At 40.8% G+C, this 24,563-nt stretch overlaps 2 protein-coding genes across 3 annotated transcripts in view; both read left to right on the top strand.

The window, feature by feature from the left end:
• Nucleotides 1-5,296, top strand: part of exoc4 (exocyst complex component 4) — a 102,548-nt gene extending 97,252 nt beyond the window's left edge. The window contains exon 20 of the mRNA XM_029462154.1: nt 3,146-5,296. Within this exon, the coding sequence (XP_029318014.1) occupies nt 3,146-3,383 (238 nt within the window). The 3' untranslated portion in view covers nt 3,384-5,296. The remainder of the gene's footprint in view (nt 1-3,145) is intronic.
• Nucleotides 5,297-6,303: 1,007 nt separating this feature from the next.
• lrguk (leucine-rich repeats and guanylate kinase domain containing) lies at nt 6,304-21,235 on the top strand. 2 transcript variants are annotated; one of them, XM_029462148.1, is made up of 20 exons: nt 6,304-6,577; nt 7,195-7,296; nt 7,495-7,576; nt 7,709-7,809; nt 8,066-8,147; nt 8,345-8,469; nt 9,771-9,914; nt 10,191-10,271; nt 10,493-10,579; nt 10,859-10,965; nt 11,530-11,649; nt 12,402-12,498; nt 14,488-14,601; nt 14,827-15,028; nt 15,837-15,953; nt 16,649-16,809; nt 16,995-17,083; nt 17,447-17,509; nt 18,840-18,958; nt 19,263-21,235. In XM_029462148.1, the coding sequence occupies exons 1-20, from the start codon at nt 6,449-6,451 to the stop codon at nt 19,475-19,477; spliced, it is 2,337 nt and encodes a 778-aa protein (XP_029318008.1). In that variant the 5' UTR covers nt 6,304-6,448; the 3' UTR covers nt 19,478-21,235. The 2 variants fall into 2 exon arrangements, with proteins under 2 accessions (XP_029318008.1, XP_029318007.1); XM_029462147.1 differs by having other exon boundaries at nt 18,837-18,958.
• The last annotated feature ends 3,328 nt before the right edge of the window (nt 21,236-24,563 follow it).

Raw genomic sequence — 24,563 nt, 5'->3', positions numbered from 1 at the left:
TCTAAGCTGCTTCCCATTGAGAGCCGAGGACGTATTTTTTGAATGAGGGTAGCCTATTGTTCAAAGCTTCTCCCCTTAACAAAAGAAATGTGTGTTTGTTTTTCCCATTAGATCATACAGCGAGACAATTTGCCTCAAGCTTGCAGTTAATCGCTGGGTCTAGGGAATGAAATTATGAAATGGAAATGCTTTTGAGCTGGTGATTTGCTGTGTTTTTGAGGTATAAGTGCCAACATTTTAACACATACTCTGCAGAGACACATTTGACATTTGCACAAATACACAGCCCATTTCATTATGAGATAAAAACCACACATGGGAGCCTTCCTTTTCCCGCTTTTTTTTCCTGCCTTTCTTCTGCCTTGCCCTCCGGTTAAGGAGTAAACCAATGTGACCCTCATCAATATTGACAAGCGTATTCATGAAATGAGCTCAAGGATGGAAAAATGAACAAGACCTTGGAGAGAAATCGAGAGCAGGATTGAGAATAAGACAAAAATGCAAATGCTTCGATGACCAAGGGCATTACTTGTCAGGGGAAGGCCAAAAAACCCAGATATTATGCACCTCTATTCCTCACTCATCTATTCAGCCATCACTCTTTTCCCCTCTTTGTAACTCTCCATCTCCATCTCATTCATTGTACCCACCATTACGCTTTCTAGGTCTTTTTCTACCGTTGAATCTCCAAAATGAAAGCACATAAAACACCTTGGAACAGAAGCTCCCAGAGTGCTCATTAAGCCCTTGTTAGCATCCAAAATGATCATCTCAAGAAGGGAATGGGTCTTGGATGGGTGATGGAGCTAAACAGATGAGATAAAAAATACCTTTTCTTACCAAAGTGTCTGTTTTACTGCACCGTATCAGAAATCACTAAAGATTTGAATCCATTTATTTCCATCCTCCTCTGGCACAATAGAGAGCTTAACCCACTCTCTCCAGATGCTTTGATGGACATAATTATAAATCACTCTTTTTCTCTGCTGTCACACAAAGAAAGATTTGGAAACAGGTGGACCTGATTCTTTTTTTTTTAATCTGAACCACAACACCTCCAAGGCCTTTCACCGACCTAACAACGTCAGAGCTACAATACTCTCTCCACTGAAAAGAGACGCAACAGGAGCCGCTGCTGTTTAGTAACTGGTGTCCGAAATTGGCCAAGGTAGCCAGTTAATGCTAGTAAAGGAAAAATGATTTTACTCTAAACTGTTTCAGCCTAACATTAAGAGTATATTCAGTGTCACACGGAGACACACGCTCATTATAATGCATATACCGCTGCTCTTATTACTCTGGGAGCCATAACAGCATGTCTACACAGGAGGAGTAGCGTGAGCAGCATGTTAGCAGCAGCAGCTTCAATCCTCCTTCTGTGTCTTCTCCGGATTCGTTTAGACACAGTACTGAGAATTCTGGCAGTGCTCAAAGCTCGGCATAATCATTGCAGTTATTTGCGTAAAGCAAGAAAATAAGTGTTGCGTTTAGCACGCTGTCAGAAACGACTTCAATCTTGCACAGAAGTGATCGCAGGAACAAATATCCTACCAGTGGTTTTACACGTTTAGCCATTCCACTTTAAATCACATTTGCTTTACGTCATGGCTAACCATTTGCAAACAGGGCTTCTGTATTTTAGAAATTAGATTGTTTTCCTATCTCTCCAGGCCTCCATTGGTTCTCATCCATACTATATGGACATCCATTAACTGAATTACCACGCAACAACAATGTAATATTGACAAAAATGAACACAGACTTGATCGTCACCGTGATGAATTACCCAACTGAAGCAAATTTCAAGAGCCACCTTATTGATTTCTGTATCGTAGAGAAATTAATGGAAACAAATAGCTGCTTGGCTCCAGAAGAGCTGCTAAATGGACCTTGAGGCGAGATTGTTTTAGAACTAGATTACAAGATTTCTTCTCACTTTAAACATACATGTCACAGTATAGTATGTGTGTAGCTCACCTCTTCTCTTGTTTCGATTGTATCTTTGTATCTACAACTACTTAATGTAAGTGTAACATTGAGAGTATCTTCAAAGAATTGGATTCCTCCCATAGCCAGGGGCAGATGGTAATAAAATCTATTCTCGTGTGTGCTTGCGTTTCTGTGTGTTGGAGAGCTCTCTCTCTCTCTCTCTCTCTCTCTCTCTCTCTCTCTCTCTCTCTCTCTCTCTCTCTCTCTTTGTCTCTCTCTCTTTGTCTCTCTCTCTCTCTCTCTCTCTCTCTCTCTCTCTCTCTCTCTTTGTCTCTCTCTTTGTCTCTCTCTCTCTCTCTCTCTCTCTCTCTCTCTCTCTCTCTCTCTCTCTCTCTCTCTCTCTCTTTGTCTCTCTCTTTGTCTTTCTCTCTCTCTCTCTCTCTCTCTCTCTCTCTCTCTCTCTTCTCTCTCTCTTTGTCTTTCTCTCTCTCTCTCTGTCTCTCTCTCTCTCTGTCTCTCTCTCTCTCTTCTCTCTCAGGTATTTGACCTGCTTTGCCCCCGAGCAAATAATAATTGTCTGTCCTGCGTCCCAACACTCCACTGCCCATTACCTTACCTGCAGTTTCTTGCCATGCAGTGCACTAGAATCCATATGTATAGCTAAATATTGTTTAGTTTACTCCTCTGTAAATGTATTCTAAAAAATACCTACCAACAGATTACATAAAAACAAATACACAAAGTCTCTGCTCACTTCTGTCTGGCATATTTGACCTTTCCTTTTGGAAGTGTGTTGTGTTCACCAACGCTTTGTGCTCTTTTGTTATCAGTATGTTCTTCAAATGGCCCATTGTGGGATCAGTACCTGGTTAAAGACCTATTAATTCTACACACAGCTCTTTCGGCTCTGTCAACAGTGTTTGCATTAAAACAATCTCAGTAGTTTGTTGCCGATGAATGTTTTCCCTCTCCCTTCAGCTCCCGGCGGTGGCGGCAGGGTGAGGTCCTTGAAGTTCATTTTAAGAAAAATTGGGCTTGACAGCAACAGCAGTTAGTTTGGCTTTTGTGTTTCCCCTTTGCTGTTGTTGCTCCTTTTGATTCGGCTCAGGAATAAAGCAAAGAGGAATATAAAGTGTTATTCACTTGTTTCTCCCCGGCTCCCCCTCGATTTTCTATCATTTCTTATCCATAACCTTCTCATATTCTCTCCTTTCAGGCAGTACTATGAGATGCTGTACAACACTGCAGATGAGCTTCTGAATCTGGTGGTGGACCAGGGTGTTCGCTACACGGAGCTGGAGTACATCAATGCCCTGTCCTTACTCCATCGCAGCCAGACGGGTGTAGGGGACCTGAGCACCCAAAACATCCGACTGCAGAGGCTGAAGGAGATCATCTGTGAGCAGGCCGCCATCAAACAGGCCACTAAGGACAAGAAGATTACTACGGTGTAATGATAAAACAGGACAGGGTCCACAGGTCCACTCTTTTTTCATTTCAGCTCCTTCAGATCTGTCTGGCAGGAACATATGCAACAGATCCTTGGGTCATGTATGTAAGAGTAAGGAATTATAGAGCAAAAACTTGACCGAATATTTAAGAATTGGGTTAGAAAACACTGAAATAGAGGCCTACTCTAGACCTAGATCATAATGTGTGTGAAATCTGTCGATGGAAAGGGTGTCCTCTCCATTTCATCTCTCTGATGCAATACACTGTAGTCGAGGGACTCTGGGCATGGATGTATGTGTGTATATATATATATCTATATCTATATATAGATATAGATATATATCTCAGCGTATGCAGCTCTGGCTCACTCTAATTGGGAAGTGAGGTGACAGCCAACACAACTGCAAACTTTGCAAGTTTCGTTCGCTATGCATCTTTGTCACAAGGTAACCTATATCAATTTACACTTTTTAAATAAACAACAATTTCAGCACTTGCGCTCCAACTCCAACACTGACTGCAGCTCCAGATAAAAGGCAATTGTCTTGGACTATCACGCGAATTTAGGCTCCATCTCATCTCATTTTCCTATTAGATCTAAACTGCTGCTCTCAATTACACCTCTATCTCTCCTCTCCTGGCAGCCCCATGTGCCCACTGATTCTGTCTGCAATAACAGATGCCAGATTAGACCATCTGAATGAGGCCACATCTTCCGCCTGCTGCCAATTTCGGTTGGTCCCCAAAGATTTCCCTAGCTGAGAATTGTATCATATCTATGGCTGTTAAAAAAATCTGTTTATCTGTCTTTTTTTTCTTATAGTTTGTGCAGTAAACTAGTGTGGAAAGTTGTCAGCTGATTAACATTTTTGACAAATTGGACAGCAGAGACTCAGTTATAAAGATACTTTTGCTGAATTCAGTTTCATCCTTCCATAAATCAGGGATATGGTATATTTCAAGTCCCAGCATACCACAGTGGAATGACTTTGTGTTGAGGCAAGTGTGTGGGAAAACATTTCATCGGTCATACTTGCTCTATAAACTGAAACGACGCAATTCTAAATCTTTATTTTGTTGTCCCCACTGCTTGTCCGCAAGTCTTTTAAAGTGAACCATACATATAAACTTAAGAGACGATCACAAATCATTCCCCTCCCTGCAAACCTCCCTGTTTTTAGTTCATTAACTTGGGAGAGAAGTGCTTAACGAGAGTCGGGGAGGAGTATGGGAGCCTTGTCAATATGGCGGGCCCGGCGTTGGCCTCCCCGAAGCTCACAGAGCAATCCATTATAGTGACACATAGGCTGGGATCGATGGGAGAACAACCATAGAGCTGCTGAGGGGTTTGCCTACCACTCTGAAACGTACACTTGGTGTAAAATCTAAAATCTGCTCATTCAGCAGTTCACTTCAGAACTACTTTTGTAATGTTATACATGGGAAACTTTAATACAATGTTAACTGCCTGTGTCATATCACACACGGATACTATTATGCTATTATCCCACTGCACACGCATAACCCCTAAAAGTCCTGAAGGCTTATGTATTGGGCATCTTCCATATATGTAAGTGCAAACCACTCCTGCTGTCCATGCTTTTTACTCATGAATTAAATATGTAATAGAGTTCATTTTTTGCTTGCAGGCCAAAGTGCGCTCATCTGCCTTTCTATCTCACGTTTCTTTTTCTTTGCAATGAACATTTATTTTGCACATCTAAAATGAGTCATTTCTATGTCTCAAGTAAGAATGTATTGAAATCTATACATCAGAATGTGTTAGTCTTGAACAAGTTTAAACATCCTCATTGTGTCATTTTAGAAATGCTATGAAATGTTTGTCTAGTATAAATTAAGCACACATGATTTGTTAAGGCACACTAAAAAAAAAGAATAAATCCTTCAAATTCCATCATGTTTTGTGTGTTTTGTAGTGTTATTCATTGTGTGGTTGCATAACAGTCACATTTTCCATTGGGGGAAGCACAGCTGACAAGAGTTCATGCACACAGTAACACTTCTTCCACACATGACGGCACAGTCCATCACTGTGTTGACGCACCAGGGATGTTTCCGCCTTGTATCATACAGTATTAGCGAGACGGATCCAAAACCAACACTAGAGGATGTATTTTACCTGACAGCTGTGATGTGTTGTCTGACATGGTTTGAAGCATGAAGTGCAGCATATTGGAATGAGAAAAATAAACACAGACAACATACCACCTGAAGCTTTGAGTGTTGTGGGCATAAATCCATATCTGTTGGTACAGTCAATTGTGATATTTTCAAAGCTTCTCTGTTATTAACCCTATTGTGTCTAGTGTCATGGAGTCCTGACGGCAAAATCCGAATTTAAGAAAAAGGATGACCCTGCAGCTGATATTTAAAATACAGGATTGGAAATGTTAGTAGTCCTATGATGATTTAGAGGTCTTTTAAAACTAAAACCCACACTAGACACTACTAAGTGTAAGTTATTATTATTATTATTTTTTACATATTTAGATGCATCAGTAATGTTTATACATTGTAGTTGCCTACATTTTAACAAAAAAAAAATGTTTTTACTATATATAAGTCACACTCCAAAATTGTGTATGTCAAAAATGTTTTTCAAAAGTTTGGTTTTAGTAAACGTTAGTAGGCATTACTCTATTAGAAGGTGTTATGCATTTTGTTCCTTTTGGGGATGCATGTCAGGTAAATACTGTTAAGATGGGTTTTTAATAATAATAAAAATTTGTAATGTGTGAATAATTTAATTGCTACAAAACTCGCAGCTATGTCAGTATTTGGGGTGTTGGATGTTTTTAATTTCTGTGGAAAGAAAGGCAGTAGCTTTTGGGAGCGAGAAAACTACATGACCCACAACTCCTTGCACCTCTTACTAGTCGTTACGTTGCCTAGCGACGACGGCGTGTGCTTCATGTGAAAAGCTAACTTACTAGCTAGCTGGAATACGGATGTTTTGACTTTTTATTTAATCACAAAGTCCTTACTTTGACTTGCCTATCAGTCAGTCTTTAGTCCTTCGTCGCCAGGTGTTCATTAATAAGGAACAATGAAGGAAACAATGAGTCAACAGTTTTCCTCAGCGTCGCCTAGCTGCTGCCCCCCAGAGTCCCACAGTGACGCTCCCATTGCAGAGGCTCCCGCCTGCGACGAGCTAGAAGAAAACAGAGAGATGGAGGTAAGAAGTAGTACATTATAACGTTACCTTAGCTGCTAAAAGTTAATAAGCTACATGTACTATGTTTTAATACTTCTTAGAAATCAACTTTCTTTTGTTTCTGTTTTCTTTCGTTTCATTATTTACATCATGGCAGAAATGTAAAGATATAATGTGTCATTGTACTAAAGTAGAATTAATGGCAGAGTGGCTGTATTATAAAGGAGCAGTTTCAACAAAACCTCTTATGTGTTCTCTTATGTGACAGATAAAGCAGGTTACCTTGCACAAGAGGTCTGTGGAAGTAAAACAACACAGCAAGGTCAAATAGTTGTTTATTTGCAATTTGTGATAGCTGTATTAACAGCAATTACAGTAGTGTGCATCCTTCTTGAGCATAATACGTGTGTGTGTGTGTGTGTGTGTGTGTGTGTGTGTGTGTGTGTGTGTGTGTACTGCATGGATATATGCATGCATGTGTGCTTTTAGGGTTTGACTAGGTGATGCTTATAGTGGCCATATGTATTGTTTTCAAAAACTGTAACTCCATCGTTATTGTAGGGGTGTCTATCATTTACTGCTTTAAATTCTGCTTCACTATTCTATTAAAATACCACATTTAATTGTTGTGTTTACAGAAGGATGGTGCTTTAACTGCTGAAGTGGTCTCCAGCTGTGTGTCCAACCTTGGTTGCTTCAGCACTGGGCTGCAACATTTTTATAACCACCTGTCTCTGCCTGTAAGACACCTACCTGTACAGACTGCATTTGTCAATGACATTTTATGGCTTTCAGTTATGTTGACTGTCTGAATTATCAAGGCAAAGCGATCCATGACAAATCAGTGTACATTCACATTATGCCATCATGTTGACAGTCCTCTTCGCAGTTTAATTTTGAATTTAATTTAATCATGGTTGTATTTTCCTCTACTGTAGAGTCGAGATCTCAGAGACATCTCTGTTTTAGCCAATTATGTACATCTTCAAAAGCTGGAACTGCCACGCAACAAAATTAAAGGTGATTATTTTCATACTAATTACGCGTCCTTGAACCTATTACAGACCTGCTATTTATAGAATCCTGTGACTACTTTGAAAGCGATGTAATTTCATCTTTTATCAATTACACTTTTTTTTCCTCAACTGCTAGATTTATCCTGTGTGAGCCACATGCCCTACCTCGTCATCTTAGATGCTTCTCACAACGAAATCTCCAGCTTCTTTGGATTCCAGCCACCCAAGAACCTAAAAGTAAAGCAGGACCTTGAGCTGACAGGATAAGACCACATTTGATGGGTGGCTTGGGCTTCACTCTCTCACGTGCTATTCCCTCCAGATAGGCTTGGATTTCCATAGCCCACCATCTGTAGTCTCTTCCAATATGCTTACGAGTCATTAACTGCCCTTGAACGGAAATTCCTTCCCATACTCTATGGATTCAGTCAAATAATGTATTTAGTGAAATGTACTGAAGACTTTTGTTACAATTGTACTTTTTTTTTTTCAGGAGGTCAATCTCTCCCACAACCGTTTGACAAAAATGGAGGATTTGTCAGCCTATTCATGTCTTAGTAATCTGGATCTGGGCTGTATCTTTACAAAAAGACATTTAAATTCATCCATGTTCTCTTGAATTTGCACACACACTTCCTCTTTCTTTGTCTTTGCATCTTTCTCTGTCAGTCACACACTCAAACATGTTTATCTATAAAAATATACTTAACAAATGTGTTATGTTCAACTGCATTTTCCTCTTGTGTATCATTCCTAACATGCCTATACTCAGACAACAGGCTCAGTGAGATCACTGGTCTTGAGAAATGTTGCAAGCTCACCCATCTCAGTGTGGCATACAACAAGATCTCGAGGATCAGTGGACTGGAATGTCTGCCTCTCACACACATCTGTCTGGTAGGTCCTCCTGTATTACAGTCAGAGTGCACATTCACACGCAAACATTCATTCACACAGTACTTTCAAGAACAAACATGAATTTATAAACATAAATCTCATTTGTCTTACATGTATGACTTTGCTTTGCAGGAGGTTGTTTCCTTCCATGTGTTGTCTCCGCAGTATCTACACACGCACACGCACACAGTAGAGTTATTTCAGAGTTGTCCTTTCTTGTTGCGTGGTTATTTTACCTCAGGTATGCAACATTTTACCCATTTATGTTTGCCTCTGTATTCTCGCCCCTGTCTTTCTCTTTATGTCTCTGTTTTTGGCTGCATTTTTACATTCAGTAAAACCTTGGCCCCCTGCTTGAGAATCACCATATGGTCCAACAGCAGGCTCTCTCTCTCTCTCTCTCTCTCTCTCTCTCTCTCTCTCTCTCTCTCTCTCTCTCTCTCTCTCTCTCTCTCTCTCTCTCTCTCTCTCCCTCTCTCTCCCTCTGTGCGCACATGCATGTTCTGTCCTTTATCAGTGTTTCCTCATTGTCGGCAGCCATCGGTCTGGCTGTGTCTGCCCCTGTCTGTAGCTTTGCTTTGGGACCAGCTGCTGGTGTTTGAGTGAGCCTGGACCAGGTTCAGCACAAACACACACACACACACACACACACACACACACACACACACACACACACACACACACACACACACACACACACACTCATACCTTGTCTATCCAGCATCCATCTAATCCCATCCCTGACCCCACTTCCTCACATGCTGGCTCCCTAAACAGCACAACCCTGTCAGCCAGCCTGTTTCCCAGCCCATCACAGCACCGACCTAGAGCTTCAAGGGACCAGCGCAGTCACCCACCCCCACCGACAGCAGCCCTCTGCCAGGCAACATGCTTGGCAAGAGCAGGACGAGGTGTGGCCAGACGGCTAGATAACAACTTTAGTCAGTGGAATGGAGTGAGAAGCAGGCTGGGGACCCTGACAAGGGAGGAGTGCCCAGGTCTGGTTCTTTAGTTGGTTAGCGTGCTGCGCTAGCACCTCGCCAGCTGTTTGGCTGTCAGTCCTCACCTGTCAGGATTTAGCAGAGAGAGGCAGGCCTGCCACTCAACTCAGTACTGGGAGGAAAGAAGGTCCAAGCACCCTGCAGAGCGACCGTGGCTCGTCCTTAAAATGTATTAGTGGTGTATTACTGTTCATTGGCTGTATATGAAGTACAGCGTGTTGGAAGCTACTTATGTATGCGTAAATATTCATGAATATCACGTGCCTCTTTAAGTGTGTTTTCTGTTCTCTCTGTGTCCAGAGGGGGAACCAGCTGGAGAGGATTGAAGGGTTGGAGAATCTGAACAGTCTGCAGGTCCTTGACTTGTCTCTGAACCGCATCACCAGTCTTTCCGGCCTAGGCAATCTCCACCTGCTGGGCTCCATCAATCTGGAGAAAAACCTGGTATTGATCTGAGAGAAAATTCCGAAAGAATTGCATATCAGCAAAAATTGCCCATGTGATTAAGCTCTTTTATGAGCTTAAAGTGTATTTGCACCAGAAATTGACAGAAAATAGGCACGCATTGTACTGTATAATCACACATAAAAGTAAAACTGGCCCAAGAGGTATAACAGATCATGAAATGTCCACAAGATAACTCAAATACAACAACCTGATTCTACTTTGACAAAAATAGGTTTTAAACAGGGACTGCATAAATTTGTGGTTTTGTTTCAGATCAGTGAAATTCAGGAGTGCAAACATATTCATGATCTTTTCCTGTTGAGGGAGCTCAACCTGCTGGGAAACCCTGTCCAGGTAACCCAACCCTTTATTGACCACATGGTTCTACTATGAGAACATTTTATTTAAAGTTGTGGCGACTTCCCTACATCCACTCCTCATGTATTTCTGTTGACAGCCTGTAAGCACTCACGGCTCTATGATGCCTTCCATCTGTATATGACTTTTCAAAGTTGCTTCAAGTACAGAATCATCATATTTTTTTTTTCTACATGTCATGTGAATGTAATTTGTAGGATCAACCCGATTACAGACTGGCAGTAGTCTTCCTCCTTCAACATCTGACTGTGCTGGACCAAGAGAAAGTCAAAGTTGAAGAAAAGGTATGAATAAACACAATAATTAACCATTTCATGGCCAGAGGAACTCCATCCATCCATCGTCTACCGCTTATCCGGGGTCGGGTCGCGGACCAGAGGAACGGTTGCAATTAAACTGCACCTACACAATGTCTCAATGCCTGACCTCCATGTTTATTCAGCATACTCCACTGATCCCTTATTTTTTTACAAAGCTAGAATAAAAAACACCAACCAAATTCAACTGTTATATTTTCCATGGATATGGGATTGCTTATATGACACTTAAACCTTAAATCCCAGGTGTCATCAGTAAACAAGTATGACCCGCCTTTGGATGTGGTTGCAGCCAGGGATCACATGACTCTTCTGGTGTATCAGCTGATGCAGCCACAGTCGCTCTATGACAGGTCGGTACAAATACAGTATTGTTTAATCCTAACCTCTGAATGGTCCTTTGCCTTGTTCCTGAATGTAAAGCTTAAAATAAAACCACCCAGTGGGTTGAGTTCATATTACGTTTACTACTTCATTTTGTTGACAGAGGGGAATGTGTTCACAGTCTAATGTGTTGATTAGTCATAATCTTAGATCAACTATCAAGAAAGCTGTTTTCAAACATGTGCAGCATTTTATCTGCAGTGTTTCTGTATTGCTCGTATTATCTACTCCCTAAAAGAAAGGGATTAGTTCATGCATCAGCACTTTTTTTGAAAACATCTATCATCAGCAAATAAAATGCTGCAGCTACAGTCAATTTACCATTCTCCCCTGTGCTTCCTAGAAAGAGCACATCCATATTACCCACAGGGCTCCCGTTTATATCGACTGTAAGAGTGGCTTTCACTACTGCAGAAGTGTGTGCTCCTGCTTCACGGTTATACTTAACTCCTTCTCATCGCAGAGAGAACGTACCTGTAAAGTGTATCAGACATCTGTGTATGTATGTGTGTGTGTGTGTGTGTCTCCAACAGTACTATGCCCAGTGCAGACTCTCCATATCCTATGCTGGTTCTGACCGGTCCTCAAGGCTGTGGGAAGAGAGAGCTGGCTCACAGACTGTGTCAGGAGTTGAGCGAATACTTTTCCCACGGGTCAGTTTCTGTACACGTCACATGTCACGCACGGTCACATGACAAGTAGTACTTGCACTGGTGCTAAAAAACTGATGTACATTACATAATTGTTCAATTGTTGAAGAAACTAAACAAGTCATGTTGATGGGGTAAAAGCTGGAGTAGATGCGATAAAGCTTTTAAAGAAAATGACTCAAGATATTGTTGGCAATATCATAAGTGGTGTGACAAGTAAAGCAATTATTTGTATCAGTTTTCTTTGACTTACTGCGGTGGAAGTCAAACAGCTGCTCATGAAGTTAACTATACAGTTGAGTCTGGTGAAGCAATGAGCTGAAAGCTGCATATAGTTAATATAAATAAATGTGTTATTAACGACTGGGAAAAACAACAACCATCTGCTCCTGAATACATTAAAGCAGAGGTCAGTCTACCTTAATTCTGACGCCATATGTACACCTAAAGACTATATTTAGTATGACAACAGTTTTTCTGATTGGTCTAAATTCCTGAAATCTGGTACGGACAAACTTTGGGCAAGTATTTAAAAGCAAAACTTTGAAAAATCAAACTGACTTTATTAATAGTCAAAGTCAGGATTTTTGAAAAATGAGGAAAAATGCCACCATTGTGTTTATTACATGTCTTCCATGAGATATGTGTTTACACTGCATGTGGGTGCATATTTTTTCATTTGTGTGTGTGTGTGTGTGTGTGTGTGTGTGTGTGCGTGTGTGTGCGTGTGCGTGTGCGCATGTGTTTTTCCACAGAACCAGTCACACCACTAGGGGGCCCTACTTCCAAGAGGAGGATGGAATGGATTACCATTTTGTCAGTGAGGAAGATTTTCAGAACATGATTCACATGGTGCGTTAACTTGTCATTGAGCTTTTTTTTGTTGTAAATCACAGACCTTGGGAGTGACTACATGAGTTATTTTGAGTTCTGAACTCAAAATAACATTGTGCACTCAGTGTCAGTAAATGCACACTGGGTCTCGATAAGAGTTCTTTTTCGTACTTGATATAAAACCTCTTTCAGCAAGTTTCAAATTAAATTCCCTCACTGGCCATAATGAGTTGAGGAGTTGAGATAATTAGTTTTACTTGGATTGATTTGATTTTACTTTAACTGGCTGAATTAACAAAGATACATTTATTTAAATTGAGCCTTTTTGATTAGGTGTAATGGCTGCATTAATTACATATTTCTTAAGGATGACTTGTCACAGCATCTCCTACAACATTTTCCATCAACATGTCTGAGACATTCAACGGGTTTTAATGTCATCAATATGCAGACGTTTTTCAAAATTCCATAAAACACACCACTTTTCAGTCAGCAACTGCCAGAGTCTGATTTTATTTGCATGATCACTTTGTATTTGTGTTAATCCACATCGACTGGATCTGATTCATTCATTCACCAACTTATTTTTCTTACAGTCAGAAAAGTGCTTGCTGAGGTCTGAGGTCTTGAACACATTTGTTTTCCATCTTGTCCTTCTTGTCAAGCTGCCTGTTATGTAAGAGTGGTGGGGGATGATGGATAGAGGTCTGGGTCAAGTAATGATTTACACAGCGATGCCTTTCATGCTGGAATTGATTCCTTTTGTGTAGTCCAACAGAGGAAGTGGATCAGGTTAACTTTACAGTCTGCCCCTTCGTCTAGTTGATTTGTCCATTCTTCTATTGCCAGCTACTTGCTTTATGGCCGTCCTGTCCTCCCTTTCTCTCTCTTCATGCTCTGACCTTTCATATTTCAGCTGTCCTCATCCTCTTCTCTCCTTCTTCCCCTCACATGTTTTTTTTCAGTCACTATGCAGTCATAACCTCTTGAACCCTCTACTTGTGGCTGTTCAAATTAACCCCAATCAGCAGACAGTCGTTGGTACTTATTACGCTCCTTATTGTGATGGAAACACAAGGAACACCTGCTTTGCAATTTTGTCTGAATAGCATCCGACTCAGGTGCTATGGAATTCTAAGAATCATGGTTGTAATTGAGTGTTTGAATGCTTCTTAATTTCCTATTCAAGAAGGTCCAGGGCCACAAAATAATGGGAGCTTAAATTCCACCTAGTATCTTCATGAGATACATAGTTTATATTGTGTAAATTAACAGTAAAAAGTAATTAAAATACAGTGAGTCACAGTAATGTCATACTGTATGCAGTTCTATAAGGCAGAGAGAATAGAGTTGAGACATCTTTTATTGGGGGAAAACTTAACAATATAAAGCAAAGTCTCTTGTTGTCATACAGTTCCCTGCTAGTGGCTCCACATGTGGCCATTACATTGACAGGCCAGTTTCTACGTTGATCTTTCAAAATCTGTGCACTGTAATAGTTATGCCGCTAAAATAGGGTTCAGTAAAGCAATGCAAAACACCACTTATTATTACATTTGATACTAAATTGCAGGAATTAATTCATACAAGATAACCGTTTTATTGGGAATCGTAACAAACAGTTTCAGTTTTGTTTTATATGTCTGAATTCACTTTTGCTGCCAAAGACCAAAGAACAAGAATGACTTGCTTCAGTGGTTTTAGTGTCATAAATTATGCTCTTCAAATACAACTGCCCCAAAAGCCGTCAGACAAAAGGTCAGGGGTCATGTGTGAGAAGTAACAGAGAGAGAGATTGTTGCCCTGACCAACAGGTCAAACGTTCAGTTCACAGGTGGCCAAGCGACTTTAGGTTGTTAATCATGACAGAACAGTATTATTGTTATTATGTCCACTTCAGAAGATGAATGAAGCTCATAACTGTGGTAACCATGATGAATAACGGAACAATAAAGGGGCACACTAAAATGTTCTTCTTTCCCCTCGTAACCGGAATTTTGCTTCTAGGGTAAGTTTATCCAGACCACGCAATACGGGGGTCACAGCTACGGTCTGAGAAGAGATGCCATAGAGGATGTAGCCAGAGAAGGACTCGCCTGCTGTGTGCACATGGAGCTAGAGGTGTGTACGGAAACCTTTTGTATGAGAGAACACCAAGCAGACTAAAATGATATGTGTGTGTAAAGCCGGTAGATTGACAGAGAGTCGATTGAGGACCTGCCAGCAACATAGCAAACTTACAAAGTCTTACAGTTACACAATATATGTGCCAAATAGAAATTGCAATTAACACAATATCAAACCCTCTTTGTAAGAGAACTGCAAACTGTTTGTCTATCGTCGCAGGGTGTGTTCTGTCTGAAGAACAGCTGCTTTGAGCCTCGATACATCCTGCTCATCCCCACCGAGGTGGAGAAGTACACGGCCCACCTGAAAAGCCGTGGTCTCTATACCCAAGCACAGATTGACATGGCGGTGTCACGTATAGAGCTCTACGCCAATACCAACAGGCAACGACTGGGATTCTTTGATAACGTTATCCCCTGTGGTACGCCGAGGGAGCACTTTTTATTGTGACATAAATATGTATTCATACATGTTGTTTGATTCTGTTCTTGTTGACACTTAAGTGTGCATTACAAAGTATAGTAACGGTAATTGTATATCCTCTAGTGGCTAATCGGAGACATTTTACTATTAGGTTAATGACATTTTAATTGCGGTACAAAGTGTAATTATAAATATTGACCATTTATTTTTGAAGCTAAGAAAACCCTGCCCAGGGGAGAAATGTTCTTTCTACTTCTTCAAACTTTGGGTATGATGCGAGTAAGAAAGACATTTCTTTGCTGTGATTGCTCTGTTCACAGGTATTTTGTCATTGTCGTGCCACAAAGAGCTTAAAAAAAAATCAAATTAAAAAAATCCCTGCCTTAGATATAACCAAGTGTCATTGGTATAGCCAAGGATAAATTAACACACTTCACTAAAATCCATACACTACACTTTCAATCCAATTACCACATGTATTAAGGGCACATAGCCGCAGAATTGCTGTGTTTATCATTCCCTCATGAAAGCACTCAGACATGTTAGCTGTTTTCTTAATGAGATGAACATACAGGGAGAGCAGAACCTCATCACTTTTATGCACTGCTAGCTAGCGCCTCATTACACTAAGGTCATCATCCCCATATCTTTGATTTATTACTGTTGGATGGGAGAAGCATTGGCTCTGTTAACAACCACATTTCTTTTGTGTGTGTGTATGTGTGTGTGTGTGTGTGTGTGTGTGTGTGTGTGTGTGTGTGTGTGTGTGTGTGTGTGTGTGTGTGTGTGTGTGTGTGTGTGAGTAGATGATTGGGAAGAAGCCTACGAGACACTGAGGCAGGTGGTGAAAGAGTACCTGTTGCTAGAGGAGCAGGAAGAAGGAGAAAACAACAACAGAGGATCCCCTGACAACGCCTCCACTGGTGTGTGTGTGTGTGTTTTCTTTGATCATCATTAGCAGACTTGGAGCTTCAGAGTGCTAATTTTCTTTACGCAAGATACTGGGTGCAAAGTGCAGTCAAGGGAGCCCTGGCAGGCCTTTTTATTTTTATTTTTTAATGGGCAATCCACCATCTTTGTCAAAGACAATTTACTAGTGACTGGAAGCGCATGAAAACAGATCTATAACATATTCTGTGGCTCTGGAGAAGCTTTGATAAGTCTGAAATAAAATACTCAAATTGCATCACTTGAGTATCTCAGCTTAGACATTTACCAGACAAGAAGGGTCTGATGAAAATATGCTCCTGGTTGCATTATGGGATGTCTAAAATTCAATGTTTTTGGAATTTGACCCATGCTATGGTCTAAAAGTCAGCCTATGTTAACCTGCACTGCATCAATGTTGACCGTTCTTTTTTAATCTGTCCAATAGTGCAATACTAAATACCTGAAATTCCCTTTTAATGTGACCATAAATTATATTTAGTGGTGTCTAAACAGAAAGATAATATATGTAAATCTATTGTCATGCTCAACATAGTGTATTCTCTGTTTATGTACATGCATGTATACACAGTATATGCAACTTGTGCCTGAATGTTATATATGCTGTAACCATCACATACAATGTTACACTGTAGTATTTATATACAGTGTCTGTCTTTTTCTCTCTCAGGCCAAGAGGCAGAGGAGAAGCTACCGCCACCACCCCTGTCGAGGTCAGGATCAGGCGCGCTCGCGTCACACTCTGCCACAGCTCTTGACCCTTCAGATCCATCTTACAGAAACTATTTTACCCAGATCCAGGCAGAGCTCAGCCCTCAGAAGAGCCCCTCTGTGAGTCACAATATGTCTGATGAGATATCTCTTCCTCACTGCCATACATCATCACTCCCCCGTCCCACTATTCTCCCATTTAATCACCCGCCACATCAACTCCTGTTTCTCACCTGCAATCCCTGTTTGTCTCCCCTTCCTCTCACCTTTCTGCTTCTTCTCAACTCTTCCTCTCTCCTCTTCAGGAGCTAGCTTCCATCGGGAGGCGTGAGCAGCTGGTGAGAGAGGCTATAGTGGCGAAGAGTCCAGGGGTCTACAGCCAGCTCTTGAAAAGGTCCATCATAAGTAGCGTGCACTCCACTGCACTACCATGTTTAATTTCAAGTGGGCACTCTCAGCTCGGCCAAAGTGGTTTCATTTGTTCACTCGTCCTAAATACGTTTTGATATTTTGTTTTGGGTTGTTGGTTGACCTTGAAGGTGAAGTGGCAGGTGGCCAAATGATTTGAATCTGAGTGTTTGTTAATATGATTGGCTTGTGTAGTGGCACTCTCTTGTTGTCCAAAAATATACCTGTCACCACTTATGACTGCACCAAATCTGAATGAAAAGATCTGATTGTCAAATTGCTTTTCCATAATGCTTTATACTCGCAAAGAAGAATTATTGAATTTAGTCATATTTTTTGTTTATCTCAGCTCTGCTCAAGCAGCACCATCATCTCTGCAGAATCCTGATACCCATTTAAATGTGTCCAGCAGGTAGGAACACACACACACACACACACACACACACACACACACACACACACACACACACAATGCATATACACACTAGCAATGCAGTCAAAAGTCCAAAGTAAGACCAGATGTTACCGTATGAGAATAACAGATGTATATAATACTTCAAAGTTGTATAATATTTCACTCTTTATGGGTTTTTTAATTCATAATAATAGCATTTTGATTTAAGATGAGGTGAGAGAAGCCAAAAGCAAGTCTTGTGGTTTCATTAAAACAATCTGAAGACTTCTGTAGTGGTATTCTTTACTCCCTCAGCCTGTCATTACAACATGCAGTGTGTTCACTTTTATACAGCTCATTCTACTGGTACTGTGTGGGGACACATCTGAACACACATGCACAAACACACACATGCACAAACACACACATGCACAAACACACACATGCATAAACACAAATCCACACACTCATAAATTCTTATTATATAGCTTTTGCTGCTTTTTGACTCCCCTGTGTGTACACTTACACTCAATAAACAGGCTTACTGCACAGATATGGATTGAATCAGACATTGACATCGTGTGTGTGGTTATGTGTGTGTGCTGTGCATGCAACAGCTTTTTCCCACCTGTCCAAATTGGCATCAATTTATTTCATTCATTTCAAAGGAAGACATTTCAGATACATACAGAGATACAGTACGTGTTCAGTCAAAATGAATTTGTTCCCCTTCGGGGTCATGTTCTTAGAAGGTGAGTTTGAGCGAAGTTGTTGAAAATCTACAAGTTCTTTCAACGCGGTCTGAGCGATTCATGCCCCCATTCTTTACCGTGAGCATTACTCAGCCCTTCAGTATTTCTATAGAGAATTCCAGACATCTGTCTACTTGTTGGCTGCGCTCACAATATGGATGTGTCTTTACTTGTGTCTGTCTGTCTCACATAGTAACAGAGGATCCTTTTGTATTTCTCTGATAGGATTTATATGTGTTTGAGTGTGCTTGTGTCATAGACTAGTCTATATGATTAAATTAAATAACATATATCTATCAGCTTTTGTTTTTTAAGTACCAATAGTCTTTCCTAAATGAATGGATATTAGCTTATTGTGGCATGGGATATATCTCCACCGCTGGTGTTCCCAGCATGATGATAAAACTACCAAAAGCACATTGTGCTGAATCTTTTTGTAAGCAGAGGCTCCACACTTCTCTCTATTGTTTTGTCTCTGGTCCCTTCAACAACATCATTGTATTTTATTGTTTCACATCGCAGCTCTACCTGAAAGTCTTCCTCCCTGTTTTCCCCCTCACCCTCTACGCTTTGTCTTTTCCTCCCTTCACAAGCAGCTCGGATGAGTCTCGTGCCAGTTCAGCTTTGACTGTTCCCAGTTCAGCCGGGGGCTTGAATGATGTAGTGGAGCCGCTAGATATGTCTGTCCTGGGACACAACTTGGAGACATTCACAGGTTATTATTGCTTTTTTTTGTTTTTGTTTCCATTTAGGGCATTTCTTTGTTCTTATGTATAGATAGCAAAGAGAGGAGAGATTTAAGAGCGGCTAGAAGCCAGAGAAAAACAGTTTAACAAGTCATTTGTTGTATACTTATTATGCTTTAAACACTTTCTCAAACTATTTTTTTCATGTTTAATTTATTTTATAATTTACACTCTGTCTGTAAATAACCAGCAGTACATCTGATTATAAGATGAGTAAGCTGAGGGTATTCAAATTGATTTGTTTCCATAAAATATTCCCATTTCATACCTTAGGCCAAACTGCTGAAGCCCCCTGTCCAGGCACAGATCTGCTTGATGTGGTCGTGTCTCCCTCCTCTGATAGACGTCCTGGATCCAACGTCAAGCCCATCCTGCCACCAATCCCCACGGGGCGCAAGACCCCTGCATCCCCCAGCCCGGCTGCGTCACCCAGACCCAGCCCACAGCCAGCAGTCCCAGGGGGAGGTGATGTAGACAGGGAGGGATAGCTTTTCAGGTTTTAGGGTATATCTGACATCGAACAAAGTTGTAAATATTCAAAGCAACTGCTTTTTAAAGAAGACATTTTATTCATTTTGTCAATGAATCAGTACATGTGTAATAGTAGATGTATAAAAGGCCTGTTAAATTATAAGAACATCAAAAGTCTGTATCTGCAAAAATTCAAGCGCAAAATGTTTGTTACGATCTTCCACAAACAACGCCGAGTGCGATACACGTACGATACACCCGAGCCAAACACTTGAGGTTAGATTTCACTGTCAGCACTTGTCTTTTCCTTTGAGCTGTTGCTCGTGCCACAGCACGTCTGGATCTTTTGCTCTATACTTGCTATATACTTTATACATGATGGTGTTAATGACCCTATATATAGGTGACTACAGTATAATTATAGGCAACGTTGTGCTTTTCCTCTTTGTAAAATGACTATCTTACTGGCCTAAGGACATTCAGTGTTGACATATATTATGATTAAAGCTCAACCGCAGATTTACGATATCATGATGTTTAGAATTGACTATTTTTGTCTTTGCATATTAATATGTTTAAATTCTTGACGTATCTGCTCATCTTGGAAAAGTTCATATCTACAAACTATGTGGTACATGTCATGTTTTATAAAAGTAGCATTAACTTTCCTGACAGCGAAGTGGCATTATATTTCCTACTGTTCAGTAATCTCATCAAATAGGGTTTGCCATTGACATCTCGGTACTCATCTTTTATATGCAGCATGGAGCTCTTTGTCATTGGCTGATAAATACATCATTAATCTTTATCTCTTCTCATGGGCTTATTTATTCAACTGGAAATGCGTTCACAAGGAAGTGAGCCATCGCTTTGTGTGATTTTGTCAGATTGTTTGTGCCTTTCATACTTGTGCACCTGTGTTTGTGAATTTTGTGTGTTCATTTTTTATTCATAATAAATAGAAATTGTCATCTGTCACAGATGTACGCGTTGCTTATTTAACTGGTGCCTGAGCCAGCGTGCTTGTGGGTGCATGTGAATATGCACATACATTGTGCATGTGTACGCAGAGATTCTGCACACCTGGCCATCCATCACTGTCTGTCTTCCTCTCAGGCAGCAGATGTTGCAACCCTGCCATAATTCTTTGGCAGTTTGAAACCAGACAGTGTCTTTCGGGCCCCTGGGGTCTAACCTACTTACACTGCAGTCTGCATCCCTTACTATAGTTTATCGTGGACTAACATGGTGGCTTCTTGTGCATTAACCTGAGCATGATAACGTTTTGTGAAAGCCTTTAAGCCCGTTTAAAGCGATGTATAACATGAGGTTAGAGATGAGAGGATGAGTGACTGGGAGCTTTGCTTTCTTCTCATTGTGGATGTGTAATCATATTCACCCTTTGATTATCTACACTTAATGCCTGCCTTTGTCTCTGCTTGTCAATCTATTTTTCATGCTTCTGCATCTGTTACTGTCGTGTCTTTGTTCCTACTGTTGCCGTGTTAAAATGCATGACCTCAGCAGCAACTGCCGCCTCTTCGCTCACTCATTTTTAATACTGGATAAAAATAAAACTATATAGTAAATCTAATGGTTTCAAATGTGTGAAATGAAACACGTGCAGTTAAGTTATCTGGAATAGCAACAGCTGTATTTCTCTCTCTCTCTCTCTCTCTCTCACTTGGTTTCCATGCATCATAAACCATTGCTAAACATTGACCATAAAGAAAGTTCAAACAGCATATGTATGCATGTGCAACGCACCACACTGTCTTCCCTTACTTCACCAGCTGCTGAAAAATAAACATGTCCCACACTGTAAACACACTGTCATCTAGATTTAACTCCTCAAGACAGCAACACTTCACCAAAGAGAAAAGAAGCGTCTAAGCTTTGTGTCTGCAGGAAAGACTTGTTATGGGAGACATATGCAGAAGCATATTATCCATTTTCACAAAGCGCCTCATGTTGCAAATTCATTTTTTATGATATTTGTAAGACTTAAGCTACAGAAAGAAAGAGCATTGATCTGTATTTTAATTCCAGAGAGGATGTTGTATGAAATAACATTTACACACTGAACAGATATGACAGGTCCCGCAGTTACAGCTTGTTCCCCTTTTAAAAAAGGTCTTGTTAAAAGACGAGGAGGAGAGAGGGGAGGGTTATGAGGCTGAGAATGCACTTGGAAAAATAGTCTGTGAAAGTACAATAATATGTTACAGGTGCCGCTGTTAACGTGGTAACTAACCTTCGCACATGTGGAGCAGGGACACGCCTACTCATTTTACAAACACATCCTTCCCACAGAGATGAAATGATATTCTCCATCGTTGATGGTATCACAGCAACGTCTACCTCTGTGTCTTCATTTGAAACAGTTTTCTCGATGTGTGGAAAGCACAGTTGGTTAAAAGAACAGAGTGTGAATCAAAAGCACTTGAAATTGAGACCTGGTATTATTTGTAAGCTTGCTTTTTGTACAGATGTGGTTTTGACGGTTCCTTGAACAGGCAGATTGGTTAGGTACGGGACAATAAGAGCCGACACGTCCCAGGTGTTTTGGATTTGTGCTAAACTTGCTGTTTTGATTACTGGACATTTTCTGGAAGTATGTTGGAACGGCATGGATGACTTACTGTAGCACTGACCTTCATGTGCTGGGCTCTCCACTTTGAACTTCAGTTTTTTTTATTTCCTTCTCTCTGTGGCTCTCTCACAGTGGTTTACTCAAATACTTAAATACAGCTTCAAGGTGCGTGTACTTTACTTAAATGTTAACTGTTTACTTTAATTCTACTGAAATATTATCCGTAACTCCATTGCATTGATCTGACGGCTATATTAGTTTGTAAAATATGATTCATCTTTAGTTAGAATCGCCTCCCCCTCCAACATTTTAATGCTGATTACTTATTAATCCATCAATAATAATACTAATAATAATCCAATCACAAGATATCCAGTCTATCCAGCTGCTTATACTTTGTTTACTACACGTGTAGGATACCACGCTCTCATAATAAACCTTTTATGTGTAATACATTGATGATAAGTCTCTTCTTTCTATTAAGTGTTTTTGTTTTCAGTGTGGTATTGATACTTTTACTCAAGTAAAGGATACTTCTTTCCTCTCTCACTTCACAAACACATACATGTTTTTAACCACATATACGCATCAGTTGTTAAGTCTACATAGACTGGCACAAGGCAGTGTTCAAGGCGCAGTTATTCCTCTAGGAATAAGTTAATCAGGTTGTACACATCCCCCTTTATAACCTACCAAAGGAACAGTTAAGGTCTTGAATTGAAGTGCTTATCTTTCAAGGCCAAACATTTTCTTTCAGCGTGTCATCATCCACCATAAGCATAAGGATGCTTCACCTCAAGGGTAAGAGCTACAGATGTGAAGCTGTTACCAGTGACAAAGACTCAGCCATGTCGACAGGAACACTCTGGATTTATCTCTGCAACCTTTCTCTCTCTGTGCTTGTGTAGAGGATGTCGGAATAGGTCAGGGTGGTGGTATAATGAAAGCTTAAATAAGACGCACACACACACACACACACACAGAACACACACCTCTGCATTAACTCTGCCGCATGATGTGGCGCCACACTCAGTAACTATGGCAACGGCACACTGCACTGCACCTCCCTATATGTGTATGTGTGTGTGTATAGCTCCTCACTGTGTTCCCTGTGGACAGATTAATTCCCTGCCAGATTCATTCCCTGTCAACTTGCTGAAACAAAAAGTTTCTGTTTTAATTAGTTTGGTGCAGTGTCTCGCATCATCTATCTATCTGTATAGTCTCTCTCTCTCTTTGACTGTCTCTCTCTCCCCTCCTTCACTCCTCCTCTTGCTCTCTAGTGTAATTAAAGACAGTCAGTGCAGATAATAGAACTGTAATAGTGTGTAATTGTAATAATCAATACACAGTGCATACTAAGGAACTTGCTATTCATCAATATACAGAGACGAGGCAGGATGTCTCAGGGAGCATACTTGGTCCGCATTCATTTACATGTTATTTATGCTATAATTGGTCATGGACATTTGTTTGTCTTTGAGTATATATATACTGTACTTGTAGATAATCTACAGCAGCAGTTACTATATAAATATTACTCTATCATACAGTTTATTAGCCTTAAGGGAATAGTTTGACATTTTGGGAAATGCACTGGCACTTTCTTGAAGAGAGTTTCTGTCACTCTCATATCTGTCTGGTAAATACTCACAGACTGTATATAAGAAGCGTACTTCACATATTGCTTTGTGGACTACTGTTGTGAAGCCTCAAGTTTGTCTTGTTTGGCCCTCGCCTTCTTGTTTTTCCGTGACATGAGAGGGTGGGGGGGTCACAACTGTTGGTTTCACAGACCTCTGTTGATAATGCTTTTACTCAGTGATTTCTTTTTTTATTACATCAAAGACATTGGCTTGCAGCTGTGAGAAACTTGTCAGACTGTTTCTTACATAAGAAGACGCAAAAGTAACATAACGCAATACTTTTTTCTAGCTAGCTTGCAAACATTAGAAGTGACAGGCCAGCACAGCAATAATGTCCAAAAAGTCAACAGAAAGAAGACTTAACTTGACAGAGGAAGAAGAAGGAAAACACACACACACACACACACACACACACACACACACACACACACACACACACACACACACACACACACACACACACACACACACACACACACACACACACACACACACACACACACACACACACACACACACCCCTCTCATGCCACATCTGGCCGGTCCCCTCAGGCTGTGGGTCAGGTGGAGGGAGATCTCAGTAGGTGGAGGGTATGGACATGCCCAGACAAATACCCTTACTGGAACAATACTGCCCCCTCCAGGGTGGTCTGACCTCACCTGGGAGCCAGGGAATGGTAGCCTCAGGGGAGCAGAGCTACAGCTGGGCTGAGGAGGGGAAGGAGAAGGAGAAAGCTGGTCTGTGTTTGTGGCTGTGTGTAGTCAGGTGGGATTTGACAGTCTGAGCATGAGAGTGTGTGGATTTTTGAATGCGTACACTTATATAATCCCTCCTTTGATTTTTTTTTTAAGGGTCTGACCTTT

This window comes from Cottoperca gobio, chromosome 23, assembly GCF_900634415.1.
Source record: "Cottoperca gobio chromosome 23, fCotGob3.1, whole genome shotgun sequence".
NCBI classification, from domain to species: domain Eukaryota; kingdom Metazoa; phylum Chordata; class Actinopteri; order Perciformes; family Bovichtidae; genus Cottoperca; species Cottoperca gobio.
This window is presented reverse-complemented; position numbering and strand designations above follow the sequence as displayed.

What these genes read in the sequence shown, in the direction of transcription:
- lrguk (XM_029462147.1), top strand. Translation starts at nt 6,449, where the DNA reads ATGAAGGAAACAATGAGTCAACAGTTTTCCTCAGCGTCGCCTAGCTGC. An exon ending in TCAATCTGGAGAAAAACCTG is followed by an intron (nt 9,915 to 10,190) that starts GTATTGATCTGA and finishes GTTTTGTTTCAG; the next exon opens with ATCAGTGAAATTCAGGAGTG. An exon ending in CATTTAAATGTGTCCAGCAG is followed by an intron (nt 17,510 to 18,836) that starts GTAGGAACACAC and finishes TCCCTTCACAAG; the next exon opens with CAGCTCGGATGAGTCTCGTG.